Source organism: Anser anser (assembly GCF_964211835.1).
Source record: "Anser anser genome assembly, chromosome: 12".
In the NCBI taxonomy this organism is placed as follows: domain Eukaryota; kingdom Metazoa; phylum Chordata; class Aves; order Anseriformes; family Anatidae; genus Anser; species Anser anser.
The window spans coordinates 1,497,675-1,522,972 of record NC_139733.1 but is presented as its reverse complement, the minus strand read 5'-3'; the positions used below and the strand labels follow the sequence as shown (position 1 = coordinate 1,522,972).

The following is a 25,298-nucleotide window of genomic DNA, read 5'->3' as shown; positions in this document are numbered from 1 at the left end:
CTTACTGTCATATTTAAAGGTGATATTGAGTAGCGCATTCATCTTGGTGGCTGGTGACAGGCCCTGTAGAGAAATATCAGGAAAACAATTTAAATAAAATGACCTATTTTGAACATATTTTTTTTTTGTAAATATTTTTTTGGAGGATGACAGAACTCATGAGGAGGTTTTCTTCCTTCTGTTTGGGTACACCATCAGTCAGACAATCTGAATACAAGCAATGACAGAACAGATTGCATACCTGCATGTGCTCACCTGCCACCAATTTGCCAAATGTAATACGCAAGATGTAAAAACAAAGAGAAAAGAAAGTAGTCTGACCTGCCCAACAGATGTGAACCACAGAAGTTTATTTTTTAAATAAAGGTATCTGATATTCTCAACTTCCATCATCTAGGTTAATGATGCCCGTACAAAACAAAACCACCTTTAATCAAGATTTAAGGACACATCAAACTGGGTTCTCTAGGGCATACACAGTGCAGAAGAGAAGAGAAATGACAATCTGTTGCAAAGCTGATGCCAAGTCTACAGTCATGAAAAAGAATATCAGAAGTTCAAGCAAAAAGAAGAAAAAATGTACCGTTAAGCACTGTGGCTATAGCACTTTGTTTTCTTGGTGAAGATCATTTCCAAGAAAAAAAAAAGGTAGGAGCAAAACAGTAAATAAAGTGATTAAAGAGCATTCATCACCTCCCAGACATTCCTCATCTTATTAACTTCCTTGGAACAGGTGTCTGAAGGACTCTATTACCTCATTGTTCACTGGGCAAACTAAGAAACCAAATTTTCAGCATGCTCAGAATTCACCTGTAATCAAGTCATCCTTTTTTTGTAAGTTTAGTATTATTCAATGCTCACATGGAACTCGAAGATCAACATAAGCAGCGGTACAATAAGACAGGACAAAAAAATACCTACAGCCTGGTTCATCAGGGTGCCTGGACTGTATATGGGAGAAATGGTTACTGCAGAGCATCAATGCCTTGTCTCCAGATAGGTGCCCATGCCTGTCCCTCACTAACTTATTATATACAGATACATTTATAAGTAATTACTGTTGCTGTGCTGTATCATTCTTGTGGAATTTACATTTCAATGTACTTTGATTGAGTCCGATGTGGTTTATGCGCTGGGACACTCTTACGGTTTATTTATGTCAGAGGCCCCCATCTAGAGACTTCTATCATTTTAACATGTATTGTAAGCATTTTAAAGAAATTTTTGCTGAGAAAAGCTTAATTAGACAAACACACAGACATGAAATTTAAATTCCAATCTTTCCATTGATTATTGGCTAAAATCAACAAAGAGTTGAAGGGGAACAAATGATAGCGTGAATTTCCAACTGGAATAATTCCAATAATTTTATTTTGTAACTTTCTCAGTAGGAATGCATATTGCAGAAACCCATTCTGCCATATCAGACAGCCTTTTCTATTATCAAATATTATCAAAACAGACAACGCCTCAACTGAGGACCAATTGGAGAACTATCCCATTGCTCTCCCGGGTGAATCTGAACGCATTTGCAGGCAGATGAGTCTGGTGTGTCTCTTACACCTACACAGAAGAACATTGGACTTAGATGTAGCAATGACTTACCTTTCAGAAATTGCTGAAATGGCTTTGGAAACACAAAACGTAGGGTTACTCTAACCCTTACTAGACACAAAGTTCAAAACTGTAACACTGAGTCTTATCATTCCCTGAAAGGCAACAAATATCTTATTTACCATTAAAAAAAAAAAAACAACACTACCCTTTAAAAGGAATTATATCTGGTTTTACCACTACAATGTAAAGAGCAGAAGTAAATACTATAAAAGGACTCCAACTGTAATCAGCTGTTGTCAGGATCATGTGTAAACATGCACTGCCTCTCACTTGATAGGTTTAGAAAGAAGAACAAAAAAAGAGTACAGTAACCTTAGAAAAAGACGCAAAATATAGCACATAAGGGATAAAAGCAAAGTAGATCTTGACATTATTCTTGGAAGTGAATTTTGTAATCTCACTTTCTTCTTAGGTGGCTTTCCATTTGTTTAGCTTTCAATTAGTTTGCCATTAAGCAAGCTGCTATCCGAAAAGGTTTCCTGAAACAGGAAGGTGACAATTTTTTCCAGTCTTAACTTTTCTACTAATTTCTTTTCTCTTCTGAAACATTTTCTGTTTCTTTTACGCTATTAAAAAAAAAATCTCATTTAACTTTAACTAGGGCAAAACAAAGACACATTATGTGTTTGATAAAACATGCAAAAAAAAAAAGACAAAACAGAAACCTATTAACTTTTTATATTTATAAATGAGCAAAGGCAGATAAGCCATTAAATTAATACCTCTCTTAATACCTGTCTTCCTTTTGTGTTACAGAGCTGAAGTTCTGAGGATGACAGGCAAATTCTATCAAACACCACTGAAAATCAGCACAAGTATTTTAATTAATTTGGTCTTTCACACCCTAAATTTAAAAACTGTCTAAAAGGTCCAAAAAGGCTGTAGAAATTTGGAAGAGTTAGGTGTACCTTAAAATGTTGAAATAGGTAATTGCCATATGAGCTGTAAGTTACAACATGTATGCTAATCAGACAACTTACCATGTTAAACTTTGCTACTAATCCTCCAAATACTTCCTGCTGTGAGCTGAACAACATATTCTTCCAGGAAGCATTCCCTTCTATTTAAGCCATAAAGTAGTTGTGCTCTTTAAATGGCTTATAGCTAAGACAATTTGTTTAGAGCATCTTACTTGACAACTATAAATACTAATGTTATGGCCTTAGGGTACTACATTCTTAGTTAATTAACCACTACCATTTGTTGAATTTACATGCAGCTTTTAATTTATTCTGATCATTGCTAGAAAGCAAGTCTCCATTGCCTGGGGCTTTGTCTATAAAATCCCTTTGGTCCACATACTTCTTCATACTGGGACTAAAAAACACATAGGAAAGAAAATAGTCAAAACATCTTTAAGAAAAACTGTAGACCACTGATCTTTAAACAGATAATCAAAGTTGAAATGCACAGATTAAATTACAAATAATCTTGTTTGTTAAAAAGTGGAGGTGGGGGGCTGTTATCTGTAATAACATTAAGTCTCACAGTATGTGAGCTCAAAACACAGAACTCTGCAGAAAACGATAAGCTAAGATCCAAATCCCACATCTCTGTTGGGCAAGCAAGTCAGAATGAATTTCCACCACAATGCACGTACCTCAAGTCACAGAGATCAAGGCTGGATCCGTTCCTCAATCCACATCAACAACTTGAATACTTAAGATCCTAAGATATCTTAAATTAGCAGAGTTCTGAATACTACTAATACACTTCATCTCCAGAAGAACGAATGACTAACTCATTTGGATGATCAAGGCATGTGTGGGCATTTCATTTTAAGCATCCAGTTTTCAACATGAAAAAGTAGATTATTCATAAGAGACAAAGACTATTATTATTGAAAGGTAACCTCTACTTTGTTTGTTTATAGTTTTCTAATATCTGCCCTACATATACAGTAACTACTTATTAATGAAATGCGCTTAGAACAACTGTTTCTCCCCATTATGAGGCCAGAGAGGAACAAAGTTAGGATTCTATTTCCAGAAAAAAAAAAAAAAGCTTAAAGAAAATTTTGACCACAGGAACTAATTTTGCCTCTGAGGAAAGTTAAATTTAACTAATGTCTGCCTTCAGAGGCCGTAAGTAAATTAAATACAAGGGAAAGAATTTTCTTTTAAATCTGCTTTATTTTTGTTGTCGAACTTTTTCCTCTTCCATTTAAAACACATACTGTTTCATATTCTTTGTCAAGCTGAAAGTAATATCTTTTTTTATTTGACACTTCCTGCCAGAGATGAAATTGATGATTTCAGAGTTGTCCTATGAATAACCATTTTTACAAACAATACTGAAGTTCACTTCAACATTCAACTTTTTTGAGCAAACACTCTGTCATTCAAGAAAGGCAATTTGTGCGTGTGAATAGGCACTGTCAGGCAGCCACTTTAAGATCAATACCAGGAAATGGAGATATATGCTAGCACTAATTACAGAGATCTGGTAAAGGAGGTGGGAAATCACTACCCCTCAAGCATAGCCTTGTGCACCAGACCAAAACAGTAATCGTGATTCATCTTTCATATGTTGTTAATCAACGCACACATGGTCCTAATTTCATGCTCCCCTAAGGCAAACTGAAGGGACAATTGTTTTTGAACTCTAACATCAAGATGAATAATCAATGTTTATTATACTCAGTGCTCAGTAAACTAGGGGCTTTATATTTGACATCTGCTATTTTCATTTTAAAGCTTTCTTGACGTTTTCAACCAAGTTAAAATATTTCTACAACCATCAATGAAAGGATTAATTATCTCTATTATTCATACGCCTGCATCGTGGACTGCTTCCAAAAGAATATAACAGAATACATAATCCACACTCATGTATGCTATATAATTTGTGTATACTCCACTGACTGCAGAATGAATTCTAAACACTGGATAGATGGCTTTGTACTGTTCGTACTATATTCTTGATGTAACTGCTTATTCCAACTCCAAATGTTTCTCATATTTGCCTTTAGATATATATCTTTCTGCATTACATACACAAATTATGGGAACAACATTTAAAAATAAAAAGCTCAGTTACAGTGGAGAAGTTTTAATAAAAGTGAATTCATGGATCAATAGGCTTCTCAGTGCCTATTTTAGACTTGAAATTGTGACTTGGATTCCTCAAAATATCCTCTTTCAACTTCCGCTAACAAGTCAGTTTCTTTTATGTTCTTTCCCATGAATCATTACACTGTTTGCATAAGAAATTACCAGATTTTAGTCTGTTCTGTTATTTATTTACAGTTTGACTGCTTCATCTTTAGAGCCACTGCAAGTAAGTTCAGCTGCAGAGGAGCTGAATGTGTCTTTGTGGCATTTGCATCCTGCATTTGGCCTGAGATACAAAAAGCAGAGCATTGTTTTTACTTCATTATAAACTATGTATTGGGGAAATGGAAGACTCATTCACAAATGTGAAGCAACTTCAAAAATCAAACCCACCCATCCCAGCAGTTAGTACAGTTCAGACACTCAAAATGCATAAGTATTATTTAATTTAATGGTGCTGCGGAACCATATGGTATATACTGTACACTCCCATCCCACGGATCATACTTTGAAAATAGTGATGTAAAGAATACATTAATATGAGAGATAGGAAAGAAAATATTAACTATAATTTACTAAGTTGCATACATTAGCTAAATTAGTAATGTTCAAGCTTCAGAAAAAAAAATAGTCACTGACTGGTCTATTCTGAGCAATGGCGTCATAAAAAAGCAAGTAGTGACCATCTTCTAGAGACTGTTGTAAGGAAAATAAATAGTAGCAAGAGCAAAAATAAGCGCATGATAATTTCCTGGAGCAGCAGAAAAGTCCAAAAAGAAACCAGTAAAAGCAGAAAAACTAGAAGCATGCACAGATGAGGAGCAAAAAGTGTTGGAACAGACCAGAAATCCATCTATCTAGATGTCCTACAAGAGGTGCAGAGGCACAGATGAATTTATGTGGAACCAAGCAGGAGCTGGATATTTAAATAATAAATGTGTTAGTTATTCTAAAGGTGAAAGGAAGTATGTCAAGATCAAAACAAAATTAAAGAGACATTTTTAAGACCACACAGAAAGATGCATACTTGATGATGCTAATTTTAAATATAAGCAGAATGGTTGAGAAAAAGAATATCCAAATGCTATATCCTATTTAGAAAGCCACTCTTACAGTGAAAATTCTAAAATGGGGTGGTTATGTTGCTATGGAATTATTTTTTTTTTTCAAAAGAACCTTCTAATACTTCAAAGCAATCTCTGCCTTTAAAAAAAAAGTACGAAAACATGCTTTTGAGTGTGAAGTAATTGCAAAAACTAAGTGGCTTCTGTTAACTGATATTTACAAAGCAGCTTCTTTGAGGAGATTTCCCCATTTCCATATTTTGAGACACATTCATGCTCGGTGTCAGCACGTACAATTCCAATGAAGTCAGTGGCATAATTACCTCCTGCAGTCAAGTCTAGATTTAGCCAGCAGTCTTTTCCATCAACGTTTTTGTTTCTTTTTCTGCAGTGCCTCAAATTGTTAGAACTTGTCCTCAAGCATCACAAGAGGTAGATTCCCAGATCCAGCAACCCTGAGAACACCTGACTTCTGCATCTGGGGATTTGCAAACATTACTCTGAGTTGACAGAAGCAGAGACTGCAAACCTTTAATTTTATCATCCCCAAGACTATTTCTGTCCCTAACCCTTTTACATCCCTTTACTTTCAATCCCTCTCGTAAGAAAAACAAAAAGAAAAATTACAGCCAAGCAGTGTTTTCCTCAGATCAACAAGAAAACCCTCTGGTGTTCAGGACATACTAATTACTTAGTTACAACCAATGCCAAAGGCCCAAGATAAGCATGCACAGGAACAACAGGTTAGCAGAAAAACTAGTATAAAACCTCATATCAGAACTCAGTACTAAACCTCAAAAATTGCCAATAACATTTGCAACCCCACCATCCCCATCCACTGCCCCACCCTCCCTGTATGTGGAGCCTCTGGCCAGCCCTTCCCCTGCACATCCTCCTCAAGAGCAGCCTGTTGTGTTCAAAGACCCTGCTTTTCCTTGCACATTACTTGCAAAAATTCAACAGTAAGTCTCCAGGTGTCAGCACATTAACACGATTGTCCCTTTCAGACAGAGCATTGGGTTGTCTGGTAGATCGATTAGGCCCAGCCTCTGAACATGGAGAAGCCCCATTCCAGGCGAAGGCCCCTCAGTGCGGCGTGGCCCGGCAGGGAGCAGCAGGCCTGGTGCGGACACAACTCGCCTCCCTTCATTTTAGAACCGTTGGACATGTTCACATTTGGCATATTCCTTCTCCATCTCCCAGAATACAGCTTTTTTACCGCAGTTCAAGCCCTGTGACTTGAAGCAAGCATTATGAAGCATTCACTCTAGCCTTTTTTTTAAAAGAAGTACTAACGAACGTTAGTACAAACAGCCAAATTCCTTTAAAGAAGTAAAAAAAAAAACTCAGAACGAAACCATACAGATGGCCCAGTGACCACGGACATCAAGGTATAACCGGAAAAAAGCTTCACATAAGAATCTGGGAAATGCAACATTCTTTTAAAAGGAATGTATAATACTTATTTCCCTAAACCAAATTTAAGAAACTCAAACTCCATTTGGATAAGACGAAGAGAATTGTCCTGACCTTTCACAATCACTCAGTATGTCATTTTTCATGAAATCATGACATTATCTATGTTTTTATGGTTGACCTTCCACGTAAGTAATTACATTTTGTCTGAACATACTGTTCTGGCATTTCTACTAGGTACAGTTTTCTCAAGTTCCTCCTGCCATGAAAGGATATTGAATTATGCAGCTGTTGACTTAAATCCTATCAGAGGATGAGGTAGACCCTAAAAACACGCTTGTATACTTGTGTGACAGCTAGTCTCATGGGGGTCATGTAAGATTTTCAAGTGGAACATGCTGACTGAAGATCACTGATTAAAGTGTATCCTACCAAAAAAAAAAAAGCAAGGAACCAACCAACCGAACAACATAATACAGTAAAAATGTATTATTGCCTCATTCCTGGCTATTTCGGTCTCTACTTTTAAAAAAGGCAATGTGGAAAGTTAGCTTGAACTTTATCAGTCAATCCAATAGAGAGGTAGGAAACCATAATAAAGTAAGAAATAATATGAGAAGTATTTACAGCTTGACTCTTCAGTACGCAAGATGGCTCCACGTAGCTGTTCACTGAACGTATGTCAACTGGTTTGCTTTAAGGAACAGACAGTTCTTAAAGCCACAACTTAATGGCAATAGAATCAAGTTTAATCCATACCGTTTGCTGCCTACCGTGAAAATTTTAAATCTCTCGGTCAAGCCCAGGAATTCAATGCAGCAAAGTGTGGCAGAAAAAGGGCACCAGCTCTTATTTCTCTCAGGCAATTTGCTAGATTGCTTAAGAAGTCTTCTATAGTCTGCCCTGTCACACTTGATTTTTTCCAACTTTCTTGTGTGAATGATGTTAAATTAAAAGCCTTCTAAAAAACTTTAAAAACCCCTGAAAAATTATATCAGAATATTTTCAAGCCACGCATGTTCCCCATGCGCTGAGGATACTCAGATGCCAAAAATGTGTAGTTAAACCAGTGCTCCCTTACTTGTGGGATGTGATCCCTGGCAGGAGGGACAGGAGAGGAGATGAGGCAATGGGGAAACGGAAGGGGAGAACAAGCAATGCCAATCCAGGTGCACAACTGGTAGCTGGGCCTTGGAAGTAATGGGGTGCAGAGGTACAGATGTTTTCAGAGGGACCCCAGACAATTCAGTTTGAGAAACACCGACTTGTGCTATGAACAACAAATAGAATAACTCACTTCTGAAATAACGGAAGAGGTGAAATTAACGAAGCCTGCTATGCACACTTACTACTTACTACATAGCATCCTATAAAATTGTCCTGGTTCCAGTTAGGACAGAGTTAATTTTCCTCCTAGTAGCTGGTAGGGTGCTATGCTTTGGATTAGGATGAGAAGAGCGCTGATAACATGCTGATGTTTTAATTGTTGCAGAGCAGTGTTTACACCAGGCCAAGGACTTTTCGGCTTCTCGCTCTGTCCTGCCAGCGAGCAGGCTGGGGGTGCAGCAGGAGCTGGGAGGGGACAGACCCAGGACAGCTGACCCAAACTGGCCAAAGGGGTATTCCATACCATCTGGCGTCATGCTAAACAATATATAGGGGTGGCTGGCCGGGGTGGGGGGGCCGGCTGCTCGGGGATCGGCTGGGCATCGGTCAGCGGGTGGTGAGCAATTGCATTGTGCATCACTTGTTTCTTACACATTATTATTATTAATACTATTATCATTATCACTATTATTATTATTATTATTTTTCTGTCTTAATAAACTGTCTTTATCTCAACTCACAGGCTTCTCTTTCCCGTTTCTCTCCCCCATCCCAGAGAGGGAGGGGGGAGGGTGAGCGAACGGCTGTGTGGTGTTCAGCTGCCAGCCGGGTTAAACCACAACAGTCCTTCTGGCGCCCAACATGGGGCTCAAAGGGTTGAGATATCGACAGATTTGACCTGAGTGTGTTAAACTAAAATTGGTATAAGTATTGGACCTGCTTAATAGTTGCTAGTCACCATGTTGATTGCCTTAATCTCCAGTCTGCTGTGACTGTTTTCCAAATTGAGTTTTATAGCACGTTACTTTCTGTATGTGCTCCCTGTTGCACTGTTTATCCTTTCCGGGCCCTGGTTTAAGATTGTTATGGTACTGTGCGGTGTAACAATGGCTTATGAAATGATGAAATTTCTGGTCATGACTCTAACCTGGTATTTGTACTCAGCACTGTCGTCGACTCTATACTTTGGAAACCATATCTCGGAAACTATTAGCAATTACACCTATTGCCTTTTTTCGTCAGGGAGCCAATCTGTGAAGCGGACAGGGGAAGACATGTTTCCCTACCTGTTCACTCTCCCTTTCTCCTTCACCACCACCCTCTTATCCCCCGAGCTAGTTACGGTGGTTCTCCGAGATGTTGAATATCCTTGGGAAACTCAGACCAGCATTTTCTTGTTGTTATGTCTCCTGAATGCGCTTCAGGTTTTGTTGAGGGTTAAACAACTACTTAGGAATCTCATCCGGAGATCTGTCCTGAGGCGGGATAGTTGCGAGTGGCAGGGAGTGTGGGAGGATATGGGCAGGTTTCTAGAGCAGTGGTCACCTCCAGTGTTTTGGACATTCACCCCTGAACAACTGCAAAATCCTAAAAAGCTGGCAGAATGCTTGAAAAAAAGGTGTCATGACTCTGGCAGTTCCAAAGTGACACAAATCACTGTAGCGTGCTGGGGTCTGGCTTGTGCCTATTGAGCTGCAATTGATGCTACTAGCAACCTAGTGACAGCTCCTGCAGCCACTCCAGTTCCAGCTCCTGCAGCCGCTCCAGTTCCAGCTCCTGCAGCTGCTCCAGCTCCAGCTCCCGCAGCCACTCCAGCTCCAGCTCCCACAGCCACTCCAGCCCCTGCAGCAGCTCCAGCTCCTGCAGCTGCTCCCACTCCTGTGTCTGGGTCAGAGAAACGAGCTGTAGCAGTGCAAGTTGCCCCCGCAGAGGGTATTCCAACCCCTGTGGCAGACCCTGTGGCTGGGTCAGAGAAACGAGCTGTAGCAGTGCAAGTTGCCCCTGTAGACAAGGTGAAAAAATGGTATAGAGACTCAGGTCGTTTAGAACACAGACAGTCTTCTGCTAGGTCTGGGCATAGTGAAGACGAGGCTGGGCCATCAAATGTGCAGGAGGATGAAGATGAGGATGTCGAAAAATCAACAGTAACTACCCGAACCCTATACCAGCGTGAGCTACGAGATGTGCGAAAAGATTTTGGTCGCTGTATAGGTGAGCAGCTTGTCACCTGGCTGCTCCGGTGCTGGGACACCGGAGCCAATTGTGTGGAATTAGAGGGCAAGGAAGCCAGGCGGCTGGGATCCCTTGCTAGGGATGCATGCATTGACAAAGCAATTGGAGATGGAGCACAATCTCGCAGCCTCTGGAGGCGTCTCCTGTCAGCTGTGCAGGAAAGGTATCCCTTCAAGGAAGAACTTGTATGTCTACCAGGCAAATGGACCACCATGGAGAAGGGAATTCAGTACCTGAGGGAATTAGCCGTACGGGAAGTAATTTATAAGGACCTAGACGACGCACAAACATCCACAGATCCAGATGAAGTCCAGTGTACATGACCCATGTGGCGGAAGTTTGTACGGAGTGCACCATCATCATATGCCACCTCATTGGCAATAATAACCTGGAAAGAGGATGAGGAACCCACAATGAATCAATTGGCTAAACAACTCCGGCAGTACGAAGGAAATCTCTCCTCTTCCCTACAGGCCTGTGTCTCGGCTGTGAAGAAACTCTCTGAAGAGGTCCACCAACTTAAAGAGAATTTATCTTCCCCTCCACCTGAACGAACCAGTGTCCACCAGCTAAAAGAGAATACTTTGGAGAAACTTTTTGAAGAGGTCCACCAACTTAAAGGGAGTTTATTTTTCTCCCCACCTGTACAAACCAGTGTCTCAGCTATTAGGGGTAAACGTTCATCTGTGCAAGGAAGACAATATGGTGGGCACACACACCACGCCACCCTGTGGTTTTACCTACGTGACCATGGAGAGGACATGAGAAAATGGGATGGAAAATCTACTGCGACCCTAGAGGCAAGGGTACGTGAATTGCAAAAGAAAACAATTGGGAAAAAGGGGTTCTCTGAAAAGTTTGCTGCTCCAACTTCCAGCAGGCAGTCCTTTAGACACAGAAACGAAGATTCTGACCAGGCCCACTGTATTAACATCTGGAGGATGGTGGGGGAAGGGATTTTTAAGACCATTCTCCACTCTTTTTCTGTCTCCTTTTCCATCTCCATCTCTCTTTCATTCCAATGTTCAGTATCAGACAATCATATTTCCTTCACTATGATAATTCCTCAATACTGGAAAATACAGGGATTGTACCATCAGCATTTGAGGTTAGCAGCACTGAAATCTGGCCATCATTTGCAGTCTGATGTCGCTTGTGTGTTAACAAACGCTCTCCAAACAACAGCATAAAAGCTGTTTGGTTTTTGTTTGTTTTCCTGCAGACCTTTAACACAGTTATTTTAATTAATCTGATCAAACAGACATTTGGAAAAATAAATGAAAGGATAATGCATGACAGACATTGAGAAGTAGGAACTTTCTTGTTTTAGTGATTTTACAACCACAATATCCTGTTTAAAAATAAATTATTTTCTCTCTGCTGTTTTTCTGTTCAGCTCAAACAAACAGTAAAGAAACTGGCTATACACAGTTATATGGTCACAGCAAAATTAACTTCTTATATTTAACTGCATAAAGTAAATGAAGTGGAAAAAGGCCAAAAAAGTCACCATTTTGCCCTTTTTGTGTAACTTACAATGATAACAGCCAAATATTTTTTGTTTATTTTTGTATAATACTGTACACGTAATTCCCCATCTTTAAATGGAAGGCCATGTTTCATCTTTTCCATTCTCTCTCTGTTTTCTCTCATCAGGGCTCTCTCACTACTTTTACATGCATCATCTAACACAATATGATCTGTCTCAATTGGCACACCGAATTCGTAAACCAAATTGGTTAGCATGCTAGTCCAAGTACTCTACACAGATGAAGATGTAATGGACAACTACTATAATAGACAAAATTTTGCTAATAGTAGACAGTAAGTCTGCCATGCAATGGTTAAGTATTATATGTCTGTTGTCTTTAGAGTTGAGATGACAAATTTTCTAGGAACTCCTTCTTGGCTAAGCTTAAAGGTAGAATGTTAATGGTGTACAATCAGAAAGTACCTCTATCATATTTAAGTTCTACTCACTAGAAAAGTGACACAAAGGCATTTGCTGTATATAAGTAGTGACTTGTTTTTTCAAATACATTTAATTTTCAGATTTACTAATAGCTGATGAGTTATTAGCATTATAAACAGTCCAGCATTCAATATGTACGGGCTTACCAGGTTTGTTCAGAAAACAGCTTTATGATCTTGATATACACATACATGGATCAAACTCAAGTATTGTCATCATTGAAATACTGATGCCTATAAAAGCATAAGATCCAGAATACTGGAACAATTCTGCTCCTAGTATATTTCAAAAATGAGTATCAAGATGGAATAAATGATATGAGGGAGAACTCTTAGTTATTAAGTGGGTATAAGTTTTTGATGGTGTTCCTGAATTTCAAATGTTCATAAAAATGGAAAATAGTACATCTCAAAACAAATGGTCCAATGAACAACAATCTGCACGCTATTTCCCATACTTCTTTATTAAAAGAACTTAATACCTTAGACTCAATGAGGGAAATTTGGAATTTCCCACATTAAACCATACTTTTCCATGTATTTTCTTGGATAATTACAGGCATTCTCTCTCTTATCTTGACATTGGAATAACCTATGGCATCTAGCACCACCACTGCCCCCAGAATTCTTGAAAGTTGCTTATGCCTGTCAAAGATTATCACTAAAGTATTTAAAAGTATTTTTTAAAAATAGAAACAACCCAGTAAAAATATTTCAGGTTTGAAAGGACAAATTGGTGCCAACGCATTATTTGGAGATATGTTACATAGCATGAAATCATTTGCTACAAGTGTTTTAAAAATCGACGCTTTCTCATTTATTTTGCATTTATATTCACAATTACGATTATTTCTGGATTTTTTGTTTGTTTGTTTTTTTGCTCTTCTCAATTTCATTACAAAGTGCATGCATGTGCACACATGTCCACACACATGCACAAAAAAACACACTTAAAACAATTCTGAATGAAACTGTCACTGAGTGTGGATTAACTGCTTTGTCTGTAGCTGTTCTACCTAAAAAAACAATTCTGTTATTTACTGCATTGCTGGAGATGTTCATTGCAAACAAACTTTGAGCAAGCAGATGGAAAATACTTCATTTGTAATACAAGGCGAGTTTATCTATTTGATTCATAACTTGAAAATGATAACAACAGCTGCTCACAAGGAAATATTAAAAGCAGAACATTACATAAAGGCTGGAATGCAAAAAATTTGACATAGCATGTCAATTTTGTTTTGTGTGTGTTCATATGATTTCCTCTCCCGCTGTCCGAATCCTTTTCCTGTATTCTTTGAGAAAAACCTACCCTGAACGTGTGCGGGATTTGCTGCTCCACCTGGATCCACACAAGTCCATGGGTCCGGATGGGATTCATCCCAGGGTGCTTAAAGAGCTGGCTGACATCATCACGGGACCTCTCTCAATTATTTTTCAACGATCTTGGGAATCTGGAGAGGTCCCATTGGACTGGAAGCTGGCAAACGTTGTGCCAATTTTCAAAAAGGGCAAGAAGACCCTAGCAATTACAGGCCTGTCAGTCTTACGTCAGTGCCCGGTAAAATTATGGAGAGGATGATCCTTGAAGTTACTGAGGCGCACCTGGGGGACAATGCAGTCATTGGTCCCAGCCAACATGGGTTCATGAGGGGTAGGTCCTGCCTAACAAATTTGATTTCCTTTTATGATAAGATCACCCATCTAGTCGATCAAGGGAAACCAGCTGATGTGATTTTTTTGGACTTCAGCAAAGCTTTTGACACGGTTTCCCATAGGATCCTACTGGACAAAATGTCCAGCATACAGCTAAACAAAACCATCATACGATGGGTGAGCAATTGGCTGATGGGCAGGGCTCAAAGGGTTGTGGTAAATGGGGCCACATGAGGCTGGCGGATGATCACTAGTGGGGTCCCTCAAGGCTCCATTTTAGGGCCAGTCCTCTTCAATGTTTTTATAAATGATTTGGATGTAGGACTAGAAGGTGTTTTCAGCAAATTTGCCGACGACACCAAACTTGGAGGAGTTGTGGACTCGGATGAGGGTGGAAAGGCCTTGCAGAGAGATCTGGACAGATTGGAGAGCTGGGCGATCACCAACCACATGAAGTTTAACAAAAGCAAGTGCCGGATCCTGCACCTGGGACGGGGCAACCCTGGCTATACGTACAGACTGGGCGACGAGACGCTGGACAGCAGCCCCGCAGAGAGCGATCTGGGGGTTGTGGTTGACAGCAAGTTGAATATGAGCCAGCAGTGTGCCCTGGCAGCCAGGAGGGCCAACCGTATCCTGGGGTGCATCAAGCACAGCATTGCTAGTCGGTCGAGGGAAGTGATTGCCCTGCTCTACTCTGCGCTGGTGCGGCCTCACCTCGAGTACTGTGTGCAGTTCTGGGCACCACAGTACAAAAAGGACATTAAACTGTTGGAGAGTGTCCAGAGGAGGGCGACGAAGATGGTGAAGGGCCTAGAGGGGAAGACCTATGAGGAGCAGCTGAGGTCACTGGGCCTGTTCAGCCTGGAGAAGAGGAGGCTGAGGGGAGACCTCATCACAGTCTACAGCTTCCTCACGAGGGGGAGTGGAGGGGCAGGCGCTGACCTATTCTCTGTAATCACCAGTGATAGGACCCATGGGAATGGTGTCAAGCTGAGGCAGGGGAAGTTTAGGCTGGACATCAGGAAGAGGTTCTTCACCGAAAGGGTGGTTGCACACTGGAACAGGCTCCCCAGGGAAGTAGTCACTGCACCAAGCCTGTCTGAATTTAAGAAGAGATTGGACTGTGCACTGAGTCACATGGTCTAAACTTTTGGGCAGACCTGTACGGTGCCAGGAGTTGGACTTGATGATCCTTATGGGTCCCTTCCAACTCAGGATATTCTATGATTCTATGATTCTAACTCACTGAAAAAATTTAAGAGCTTTACAGTTCGATATTTGCATATTCTCAGAAACTTAACTTTAATTCTTACTTGCATGAATGAAGCATACAGGCACAACTATAGAAAGTACTACATATTCACAGGAGCTCAAGGCTGTAAAGAAACCTAGTGCATGTTGTTTTTGTAGGACTAATGTATAAACAAACCAAAGTTCTGATTCTGAAGGATGTGGAGCAAGGCAATTTAGCAGTAACTACACTCTGCTGATCAGAGTACCACAGAACTTGTAAAACCTTTAAAGTAGACAAGATTTGGGATTGTTCCATCTTAATCCCTCCTTTGAAGTAATGCAATTATTTTGAACATAAAAACCTTTTCTTGGGGATTTAGAAACACACAACTGTACTCATCCATAAGATTTTCAAGCTCAGGGTTAGCAAGCACTATGGTTCAATTTCAGGAACAAACAGTTATTTGCTTGCCAAAATCCTCCATGTTCCAGCTTTAAAGTTCCCCCAGTGTTCCAGCTTTAAATAGCATTCCCTCAATAGTACTTTTAATACTTCATGCAAAAGTCAGTTTTGCAGAAGATGGAGTAAAAAACAATTTCATTTTAAATGATACAAGTATCCATTCTCAAAGTTACCATCCTTGCAAGCTACCTAACTTTACAAGACTCAGACAACAAAAAATTAGGAAGGAATCTACTCAGTAGCAATGCAAAGGTACCTTTGGCATTGAGTTCAGTAGAATGAGGGACATTAAAAAAAATAATATACCAAGGAGCGCTACTTTTATTCTGTATACTGCTGTGTTACACAATCCCCTCATCAAAAGTGAGGGGCAGATCACTGCAGTTTCAGATCAGGATGGGTGTAACGGCTATATCAGAAACTTTGTTTTTCTTTCCTTTTTTAAATCTGGATGGAAAAACAAACACACACCAAAAAGGGAATTATCATTATGTCAGCAAAGATTACTAAAAAATACTTTTGCTTGGAAGTAAAAGTTCTTGTACATCAATGAGGCTAATAAAATTAATTATCTTTCCCTACAAGTCCTCCCCTACCCTAGAAGGTAATCAAGTATTCCTCCCTTTCTTCCTTTCACAAAGTAAATGCACAGGCTGTATAAACTGGCTTCCTGCAGAGTGAGAAACAAGTCTCAACCACGTTGCCCTTCCTTCTAATGGTGTTAAAGGTATGAGCTTCAGTTCCTTCACAGCTATAAATTGCTACTCCCACCAGTCTGGGCCAAGAATCCAAATGGAGATTCTCATTAATGAACTGTGTGCTTTTAGCAAAGAAGTTCCTTCTTAGAGCCTCAGTCTAGTCCTGGTCCACAGAGAAGATGACAACTACTCCCAGCTTAAGCAGTAACACAATCAGCAGCGAGGATTAGAAGGTCCAGTGCTTGCTAGGTAGAGATGATCCACATGGTTCAACTCGAGAGACACAGGCAGACACATTTGGTGGCTGCAGACTGAAAGCTGCAGCTGCCAGGCAATTTACACACTCCTGGTTAGCCTATATGGATTACAGCCATCATATCTGCAGCCAAAAAAAACTGCTTTTGGAATGTGTCAGAAATATACACAAAGCTGCACAAATGCTTCTGGTCCACCTGAAGGATACTTGGACAGAAACAGTACTCAACAATACTGGCCCCTCTCTGCAAATAAAGTGGAGCTTTCCCTTTTGCAGCCACATAAGTAGAAAAAGCTCTGTCAAATGATGATCAACACCAGGAATTAGAACAAAACAACAACACACAAAATGCATCTTTCTAAGGAGCCAAATTCTCAAGATGAACCGCCAGTCTTGGACAAAGTGTACCTCCAAATTCACCTGATCATCAAGGCTGACCTTCCTCTCCTAGCATCTTGCTTCTCACCCTCTGCAGATCCAGATATTTTATCCCTGATCTTGCTACACAACCATCCCTTTACATGAAGCAGCTTCTGCTATCAAGATTGTTGAGACATTTCACTATGAAACAAAGAAGAGAATACCTTCAAATATTCCTAGATGTTCACTTCTCTTCAGTATTTGGAGCTGAAAAGCATTAAGTATTGCTAAATTCTACTGTTGGAAAAAAATCAAGAAAATGCATGTGTTTTAAGTATGTCTGTACTGGCAAACTCTTCAGGCTTTATGTGCTATCAAGTCCTATAAGGTTTTTAACTACTAAAAAAGGAATCTAAATACAATTACTTAAATAGAGATTTAACATTTGAAATAGTATTGAAACTCCAGTCTGACTACAGTCAGTTTCCACTAATAAAAGTTACACCCTATGGATATCATACTTTCTAACACCCTTGAACAAGTAACAGTTTGAGATGCACTTTCCCTATCTACTTTATGGTAAGTGCTTTTGAAAGTAAGCAAAGGTTACACATACAGTAAACGACTGGTTCATAACCGTTATTCTCATACTAATTAATACACTACTTGACATGAAACGTTATCTGCTAAAACTCACTATCTCACACAACCTGTATAATAGGACTTAAAATTGTTTCATTGGTGTCAGTTGCTTGACTACCCTTTCAGGTCTTGCAATATTTTCATTCTAAACCTTATTTGTGAATGATTGCTCCTACACAGTTACTAGAAACTTAGGGCACTTTCTGTTCTTGTATTATTGGTTAAAACTGGATCAGTCGGTTTAAAAAAAAATTATATGGAAAATAAAATCACATCTTGATAGTATCCTGTTTTGTTTTGTCAAAGCAGCTCTTTTAAATGACAAATTTACATAAGTCATTAATAAATAATATGACATTACACCTTGGAAGAAATTATGGCAACCCTACCATCAAATGCTTGATGTATTGGCACATGGGTCTACTCTCTCATCCACTGACAAGATGCAGGAATTGCACAAAGTGCACTTAGCCTGAGGAAAAACACCTCTGGATTCCATAGAAGCAGCACCAATAAAACCAAAGCTCATTCCACACAAAGCCCTCACAAGTGAAAGGAACCTGAAGAGAAGATATCCTGAATTGTAACTTCACCTACTTCACTATAACTGCCAGGAATAAACAATAAAATAAAGAATTTTAGAACACTATAGCAAACAGAGAAGTTGCTCAAGTGAAAAAAACCTTCAGACAAGAAAGCAGTCACTCATATTTTCCTACATAGTATTTGTATTATGGTAACACCTAAAAGATCAAGCCAAGCTAGGTGCCACTGTGCATAAGATGCTGTAACTGATACCATCACAGCATATTTATAATGTCCAGCCACAGAAGAGCACACTCCTGTGGTGTTGCACTAACACCTGAGGAAGATGGTTATGGTTGTAAAGCCTTAAGACTGGGGTAGGAAAAAAAAAAGGCATTTTTAATCTCATTTTCCCTCTCACCTAATTCTCCATGAAATACCTTATATGTGACATACCAACTGGGGTGGGGGGGGACAACAAAAAAATAAAAATAAAAACACTCAAGCACCTTTCGCACCATATTCTGAACAGAACAGTTTTGTGACTTCTCTCTGCACAGAGACTCGGGAAACATGGATTAATTTCCTGCTTTATCTACACCCTGTATCTACAACATGGAGGAAGTAATGTAATATCTTTTTTGCCTTAGCCTCTCATCTGTAAAATGGGATAACAATTTCCTTTCTTCCAGTTTCCTATGAAATAGTTTTAGATAGCAAAGTATTCTGAACAAGGACTTTCATTTATATGTGTATATATGCATCTATACTCTGTATACAGGAGATTCAGACTTCAGTTGATGTCCTTTGGTGATATTCATACTAATTAGTAAATTTTATGGCAAATCTATAGTTTAAATCTTTTCTCTCTTGAAAAGGGAACTGTTTTCTTTTTATATACAGATTATTTTGTTGTTGTTACACCCCAGATAATAAAACATTTCCAAACTGCCTGAGTTAAATAACAAGTCTTGACCTTATTAAGGTTTGCTTTTTAGCTTTGCAGGAACACAAAACAAAAAAGTATGCCTTCAGTAACTTACTTGATACAAGTGAACTGCCAACTGATGTACAGAAGGTCAGTCTTAACTATGAAAGAAAACAGATGCATAGTTTCCCACATTAGAATTCGTGGATTATTTGCTTGAGTTGTTTTGATTAGTAATAAGGTGCAAGGTTAAGTTATTATAATAGTATAATCAGGGTAACTGGTAATAAGTGCTGATATAAGTTTGACAAGAACTATTTGAAACCTACAGTATAATCCACTAAGGCTTAGAACAAAAAATCTTACAAAATTAATATGTAAAACATTTAATGAGGAACAAAGGTCACATTTACAGCAGTGATATGTTGAGCTTTTTACAAGGTAATGCCCACAATCCAGCAGAAACAAGGTGTCAAGTTAGGTAACATTATCATCTCCTCTGATTTTAGTGACAGGGAATATTAACTCCTCTTTATTTTTAAGTAAACCACTGGCTTTGAGTAATAATTTTACCAAGAATGGAGAGAAAACAATTAAGAAAATACAGCTTGTATCATCTGAACCCTATTTAATCTGTCTGATCAGAAGATTTTCATTACTCCAGCCCAGATCATCCATGGCATAGAAGACAACTTAATTCACAGCTGATATGTAAAATAATTAATAAAAAGCTTCAGAACCAATTTGTCTATCCACAAATACACCTGTGTCACACCAAGCTATATACACTCCAAACAGGAAAGCAATCTAGTCTTTTTTTCATTTCTTTTCGAACACCACCAGTAATTCCTTTGTTCTTCCACCTTTAACTTAGTCAAAGCATAAACTATAATTAGTTGAAAAAGAAAGAACTCACAAATTATCTGTTGCATTTAATACTCACATGGCCACTGCATGGTAGCGTTTTCTCATCATAAGCTCTTCTCACAAAGTTTTCCTTAAAATAATACCAGATGAGCTGATTTTCACCAAAAAAAAAAAAACGTTAAACAGACACCCTTAAAGACAAATGTCCTCCTGTTGCTTTGCATCTCAAAAATCTTTCTAAATGAATTGCAATCAGCCTAATAAAGTATCTGTAAAATACAGAACACTTCTGCCTCTATTTTTCAGAGAATGAAATGCACAATCTGATCAATTAGTTCCAAGCTTTTATAACCACAGTATACTAATGCCCAACAGTATGAAAACAAAAATCTGTATCAGGATGTTATTATCTGCTGAAGATGTCCTAGTTTTTATGTCTCCCAAATATGCCCATTTAAAATGTGTAACTCTTTGAACATCTCTACATTTTAAAGTATTTAAAATACTACTTAACGCACAAAAAATATTCAGATACTTCAATCTGACTACATGAAGTTTCCATTTAAAAAGTTACAGTCCCTGGATCTCGCACTTTATATTTAAAAAGGTGACAATCTGAAGAAATCCATTAAGCTGGAAAAATGCAATCAACGATTATGTTGTAATCTAAACATAGGAGCTGACAGTCTTTAAAATAACACAACAAAAACTAAACAAAAAAAACAAACAAGAAGGATCAGAGACTCTGAAGCAGTTTGGCTACAGTACAGTTACTTGTCAAACTGCTATTTATTTGGCATGTGCAGATATTTACCTGAAAATACATTACTACTATTCCTTCTGCCTTGAAAAGATTACAGGCTTGATACTGAAATACCAAAAATAGGAGATATTAATAGTGCAAGTAGTATGTTCACACAAAACACTATTAACATAAAGAATTATTTGAAAAAGATGACACTGTTCTTAACTAAAATACTTCTATTACATTGATATTCACAGTGATTTTTTTCTGAAATCAGAGACTTTTATCCTAGACCATGAGATTGAAGCGATTTGAAATGGAAATATTTCCTGTCCACTCACTGCCAGTTTCAGTTCCCGGAGTGATATACCAGATGACATCCAGTACAATAAATTCTTTTATTAACCATAAATTTGAGACTGCTTTAGGGATTTGAAGTGTTTGGTTTCATGCTGAAAAAATGTAATGTTATCCACAGACCATCAGCATGTGCAACAAAAACAGAGCCACAGGTTATGTGACTTTGATCAAATTATGAAAAAAAGTCTCTTGAATTTAAAAATACTTGAAAAAGCTTTACAATATTTTCAACTATTATTTTTTTTTTTCAAGAGACACACACACACAAACTGATCTTTTTTCTGCAGGAAGCAATCACTTCTAACAAATAAAAGTCTCTATACTGAAAAAAAAAAAAAAACCTTCTAGAAGTTGCCAGAACTGCAAAGCCTGATTTAAGAGCTTAAACATTTAAATATACAGATTAAAAAGTTAAATTGAACCTATACTACTCTAAAACATCTGCTTGGCTTCCTCTTATCAAAATTACATTGAATATATAAATACCTAATCCTAAATCATTGAATGGAAAGATAAAACAATACAGAATACAAAACCAGTTCAGTTTCAACCTTCAACACTATTAAAATAAGCTTAGATTACTGTAGTAAATAAAGAAGCAGATCCAAAGAGCAGTAAGTTTCCCTTCCGATATAAATGATAACTTACAACAGGAAAACTACTTGGATGTGATTGTAAAATATAAACAAGAAAACAATAATTTTCTCTGTTGCAACAAAACCTAACCACTTTGGGCAGGGAACGAATCACATCTTTAACTACTAATCAACTTTCCACATACAAGCCTGCAAATAAACTAATGGAGTTTGCATGTCATTAACTTCTGCAGTTTGAATTGAAAATACCAAACAATAACTAAAACATATATATCAAACACAATGCGGCTACAGAGAACAATAGCCAACCATATCCATCACTGTTGTTAGATGATACCAGGCTTTGTTCAAGTTTTTTTTTTTGGCTTCGGTTCCTGCACTTACTGCCAGAACATAATAAAAAAGAAAGTTCTGTCTATGCAGCTCATTCTTTAGTGAGCTGAATGTCCCATTTCCAAACCTCTGCATGACATTTCACGGCTAGTGGTCTTTACTGAAAAAGAACCCCAAAAGTGAATGGCATGATTAGTGAACTACTTTTACAAATGCAACTATATGGAGAAACCTAAGCTATCCCAACCTGCATTATTCTTAACTTATGAATAAAAGATAAAGGTTTTGTTTCCATTGAAGTTCAGAAGAATTACGGAATAACAACTTTTCACCTGTTATGGGTCAGGCTGAGTTAGGTGTTTGTTTTAGCGTTTTTTTTTTTTTTTTTTTTGGTTCTTATTTTAACTTTTTTGTGGTTAACCTATTACTCCTGCCAGTAAAGTAAAGTAAAGTAAAAGTAAAAGTAAAGATAATGACTAAACTCCACCAATATAATTTGCTGAAAACAATGTAAACAATAAAGCAAAGCTGTAACTATTTTGGAACAGATGTTACCGATATTCTTTGAAAAGTATCTTAGCAAAATCTTTCTGTTGTTAACAGACAAAGCAAGATGTTAGATACTGCTTTATAATTAAAGCAGCCGGCTATGCATTTGGCCTGTCTTTTGGGGTTGTTAATACATGATCTGGGAAGTGGCATCAGGAGGCCTAATAAAATTTTGATGCTGTTAAAAAAATCAAAGCTCATTTGAATGGGGAATGATCCTCAACTGTATTCTGTAACTCCACAAATCTGTTCACAGGTTCTGTACCAATAGCAGCTGCTGTCTTCAGAGCAAGATGTACGGTTCTTTCCGTAATTTTAGTATTAATCTGCCCAATTCATAACCCATAGTGTATAGAGTGTATAGTGAAGTCAGGTTACAAATGAATATGCTACTCTTCATTTCCTCTCAGGAAGGGTTGTACTGGGCACTCGAGGAACTGCTGTATTCCACCACAGGAACTGGCTGCACTTCAACAGAGCCTGAAGTGACTTCTGAAACACTAACATCTTCTTGCTTCTGAGAAATTCACCATTAAAAAAAAAAAAATCACATGAAAAATACTTTCAAAATCTTCTCTAATTTAGACTTCATATATTGAGTATATATGAAACTTCTAACCTCAAACTCTTTCAATGGGCTACTTTTTAAAAAAGGTATCTAAATTCACAGACCTAAGGGGTGGGAATTTTAGAAGTATCCGAACAGTTGCGAGGAGCACCAACCTCAACACCAGATTAGCTCAGGGAGGTCCTGGCTCCTCTGCACAGTCCCTGCTGTAGTTCAGCACCTCTGAGCATACGCTCTGCACAGCTGCCTGGGGATCTCACTTCACCCAGGGGACTGAAGTGACCCAAATAGTGACAAGAAAAGAAAAGGACAAAGAAGCAGGGATACTTTCAACCCAAATGGTCTGAACCGCGTGATTTACAATGCAGCTCACAAACAGGTGCTTGAGCCCAGGTGGGGAGGGACGGGCAAACACCAAAGCAGGAGGAAGCAGATGGGAGCGAAAATTTCTGCCCAGCTTCACTGTGAGTCAATATAACGTGTAACTATACCCCGAGCCACAAAAGAGAACAAATCCTATTGAAAGTTAATAGGAGTTAGGGCACTCCATTCTTTTTCAAAATCCCATGCCAAGCTTCTAAGGATCTGCACACGCTTACAGGGTTAACCTGAAATCACCCGTTTATACCCCATATCTTTAAGACTTGGAGGGGAAGTCCAGCTCAAGATTGAAAACTTTACTAAAAAGCTCTGTGATTCAGCCAGGCCTCCTGCCCCCACCATATTTAAGGCTTATCCAGACAGAGCAATCTTTATGCTCAGGGCAAACTGCACAATTTGCTGGTTCCAACTTCCATCCTTGTTTTGTTTCTACTGTTTCTAATTAGAGACAAGCCCAGACACAGATAACATCAATCCCCGTAGAAATCTGAGGAACATGAAGCAGTGCACGCAGGCCTTACAAGGGCTTTGAGACAAGACGCAGGACAGCACCTGAGCAGCAGGGGAAGGAGCTGACCTTTGTTGTCCGGGTAGCTGCACCTAAAGCTCCTCTGGCTTTTAAAAGAAAATCTCCCCCTCCAGGCCTATTGGATAAACTAAGACGTAAATTTCCAATGCAGTAACCACTCTATGAGAGCACACAGTACAGGGTGTACGGTACGGGGTGTTCCAGGACACAGCTGCACAACACAGGGATGGAAGGCAGCATTGAGAAACCCCGAGCGGCAGAAATCACCCCGTCAGCAGCATGATGCCACCAGCGCTGCCCTCCTGCCCCTGCTACCCAACTCAGGTGCCTTGGCATGGTGCCGCTGCTACAGCGTACCCCATGCCAAGGAGATGTGCCTGAAAACTCTCCACGTGGGAAGACCCGGTGGAAGTGAACAGCACCCTAACTCACGTCCTGCTTTAGGAAGAGCCCCGTGTACGCAGAAGCATCCCGGTAAGAGGCTTGTTTTGGGAGTGCACTGAGCGCCCAGCCTCTGCACCAAAGCCACCTACAACTGTTTACGGAGCATGAAGCCACTCAAGGTACAAAAGAAAAACACCCACCAAAATGAAGTCAAAGTTTAGCCCCCAGTTTTAACAAAAGCAAAACAAACAGAACAGAAATAAACACACACAAAGCCACCGGACTTCCATCTTTAAAAGAAAAGCTGAACAGAGTGCTGTTTTCACAGGTAAATGACAAATAAGTTCAGGCCTGCATATAGTTTGTTTAAATCATTGTAGAAAATAAAAATATAATAGGATATAATAGACATGTGACTATTAAAACTCTCTAAAGCTGTATTTTTTATGCTTTCTGAATGCAGGCCAGTCACACCTGGAATACACATGTTTAACTGAACAGCTGATAGCTTCTAGTTTTAACCATTTAGAAGATTTACTGTTTGGACCGAAACGTTCTCTGATTATGCATTCCTACTAGCTCAACTAAATTTGCGCATAAATCTAATCTGCCAAACTAAAAAGTCATTTTTTAACCTGTAAAATTAAAATTAGAGAAAAAGGACTTCTACGAGTCAGATTACTCCTTGGAACTTTAAGTGCAAACTGATGAAACCAAACTTCACTATGGATATCATCTACAAAAAAAAGAAACTCCTAATTT

The 25,298-nt window shown here is 38.8% G+C and overlaps 1 protein-coding gene across 4 annotated transcripts in view; it reads right to left on the bottom strand.

The window, feature by feature from the left end:
• IL17RD (interleukin 17 receptor D) overlaps positions 1–25,298 on the bottom strand; it is a 55,081-nt gene that overhangs the window by 20,038 nt on the left and 9,745 nt on the right. For 2 of the 4 annotated variants that reach the window (XM_083795690.1, XM_083795689.1), the window contains exon 2: positions 6–63. In XM_083795690.1, coding sequence (XP_083651816.1) covers positions 6–63 — 58 coding nt within the window. Of the gene's footprint in view, positions 1–5; positions 64–20,167; positions 21,431–25,298 lie in introns of those variants that run through there. The other 2 variants (XM_083795691.1, XM_083795688.1) reach the window with 2 other exon arrangements.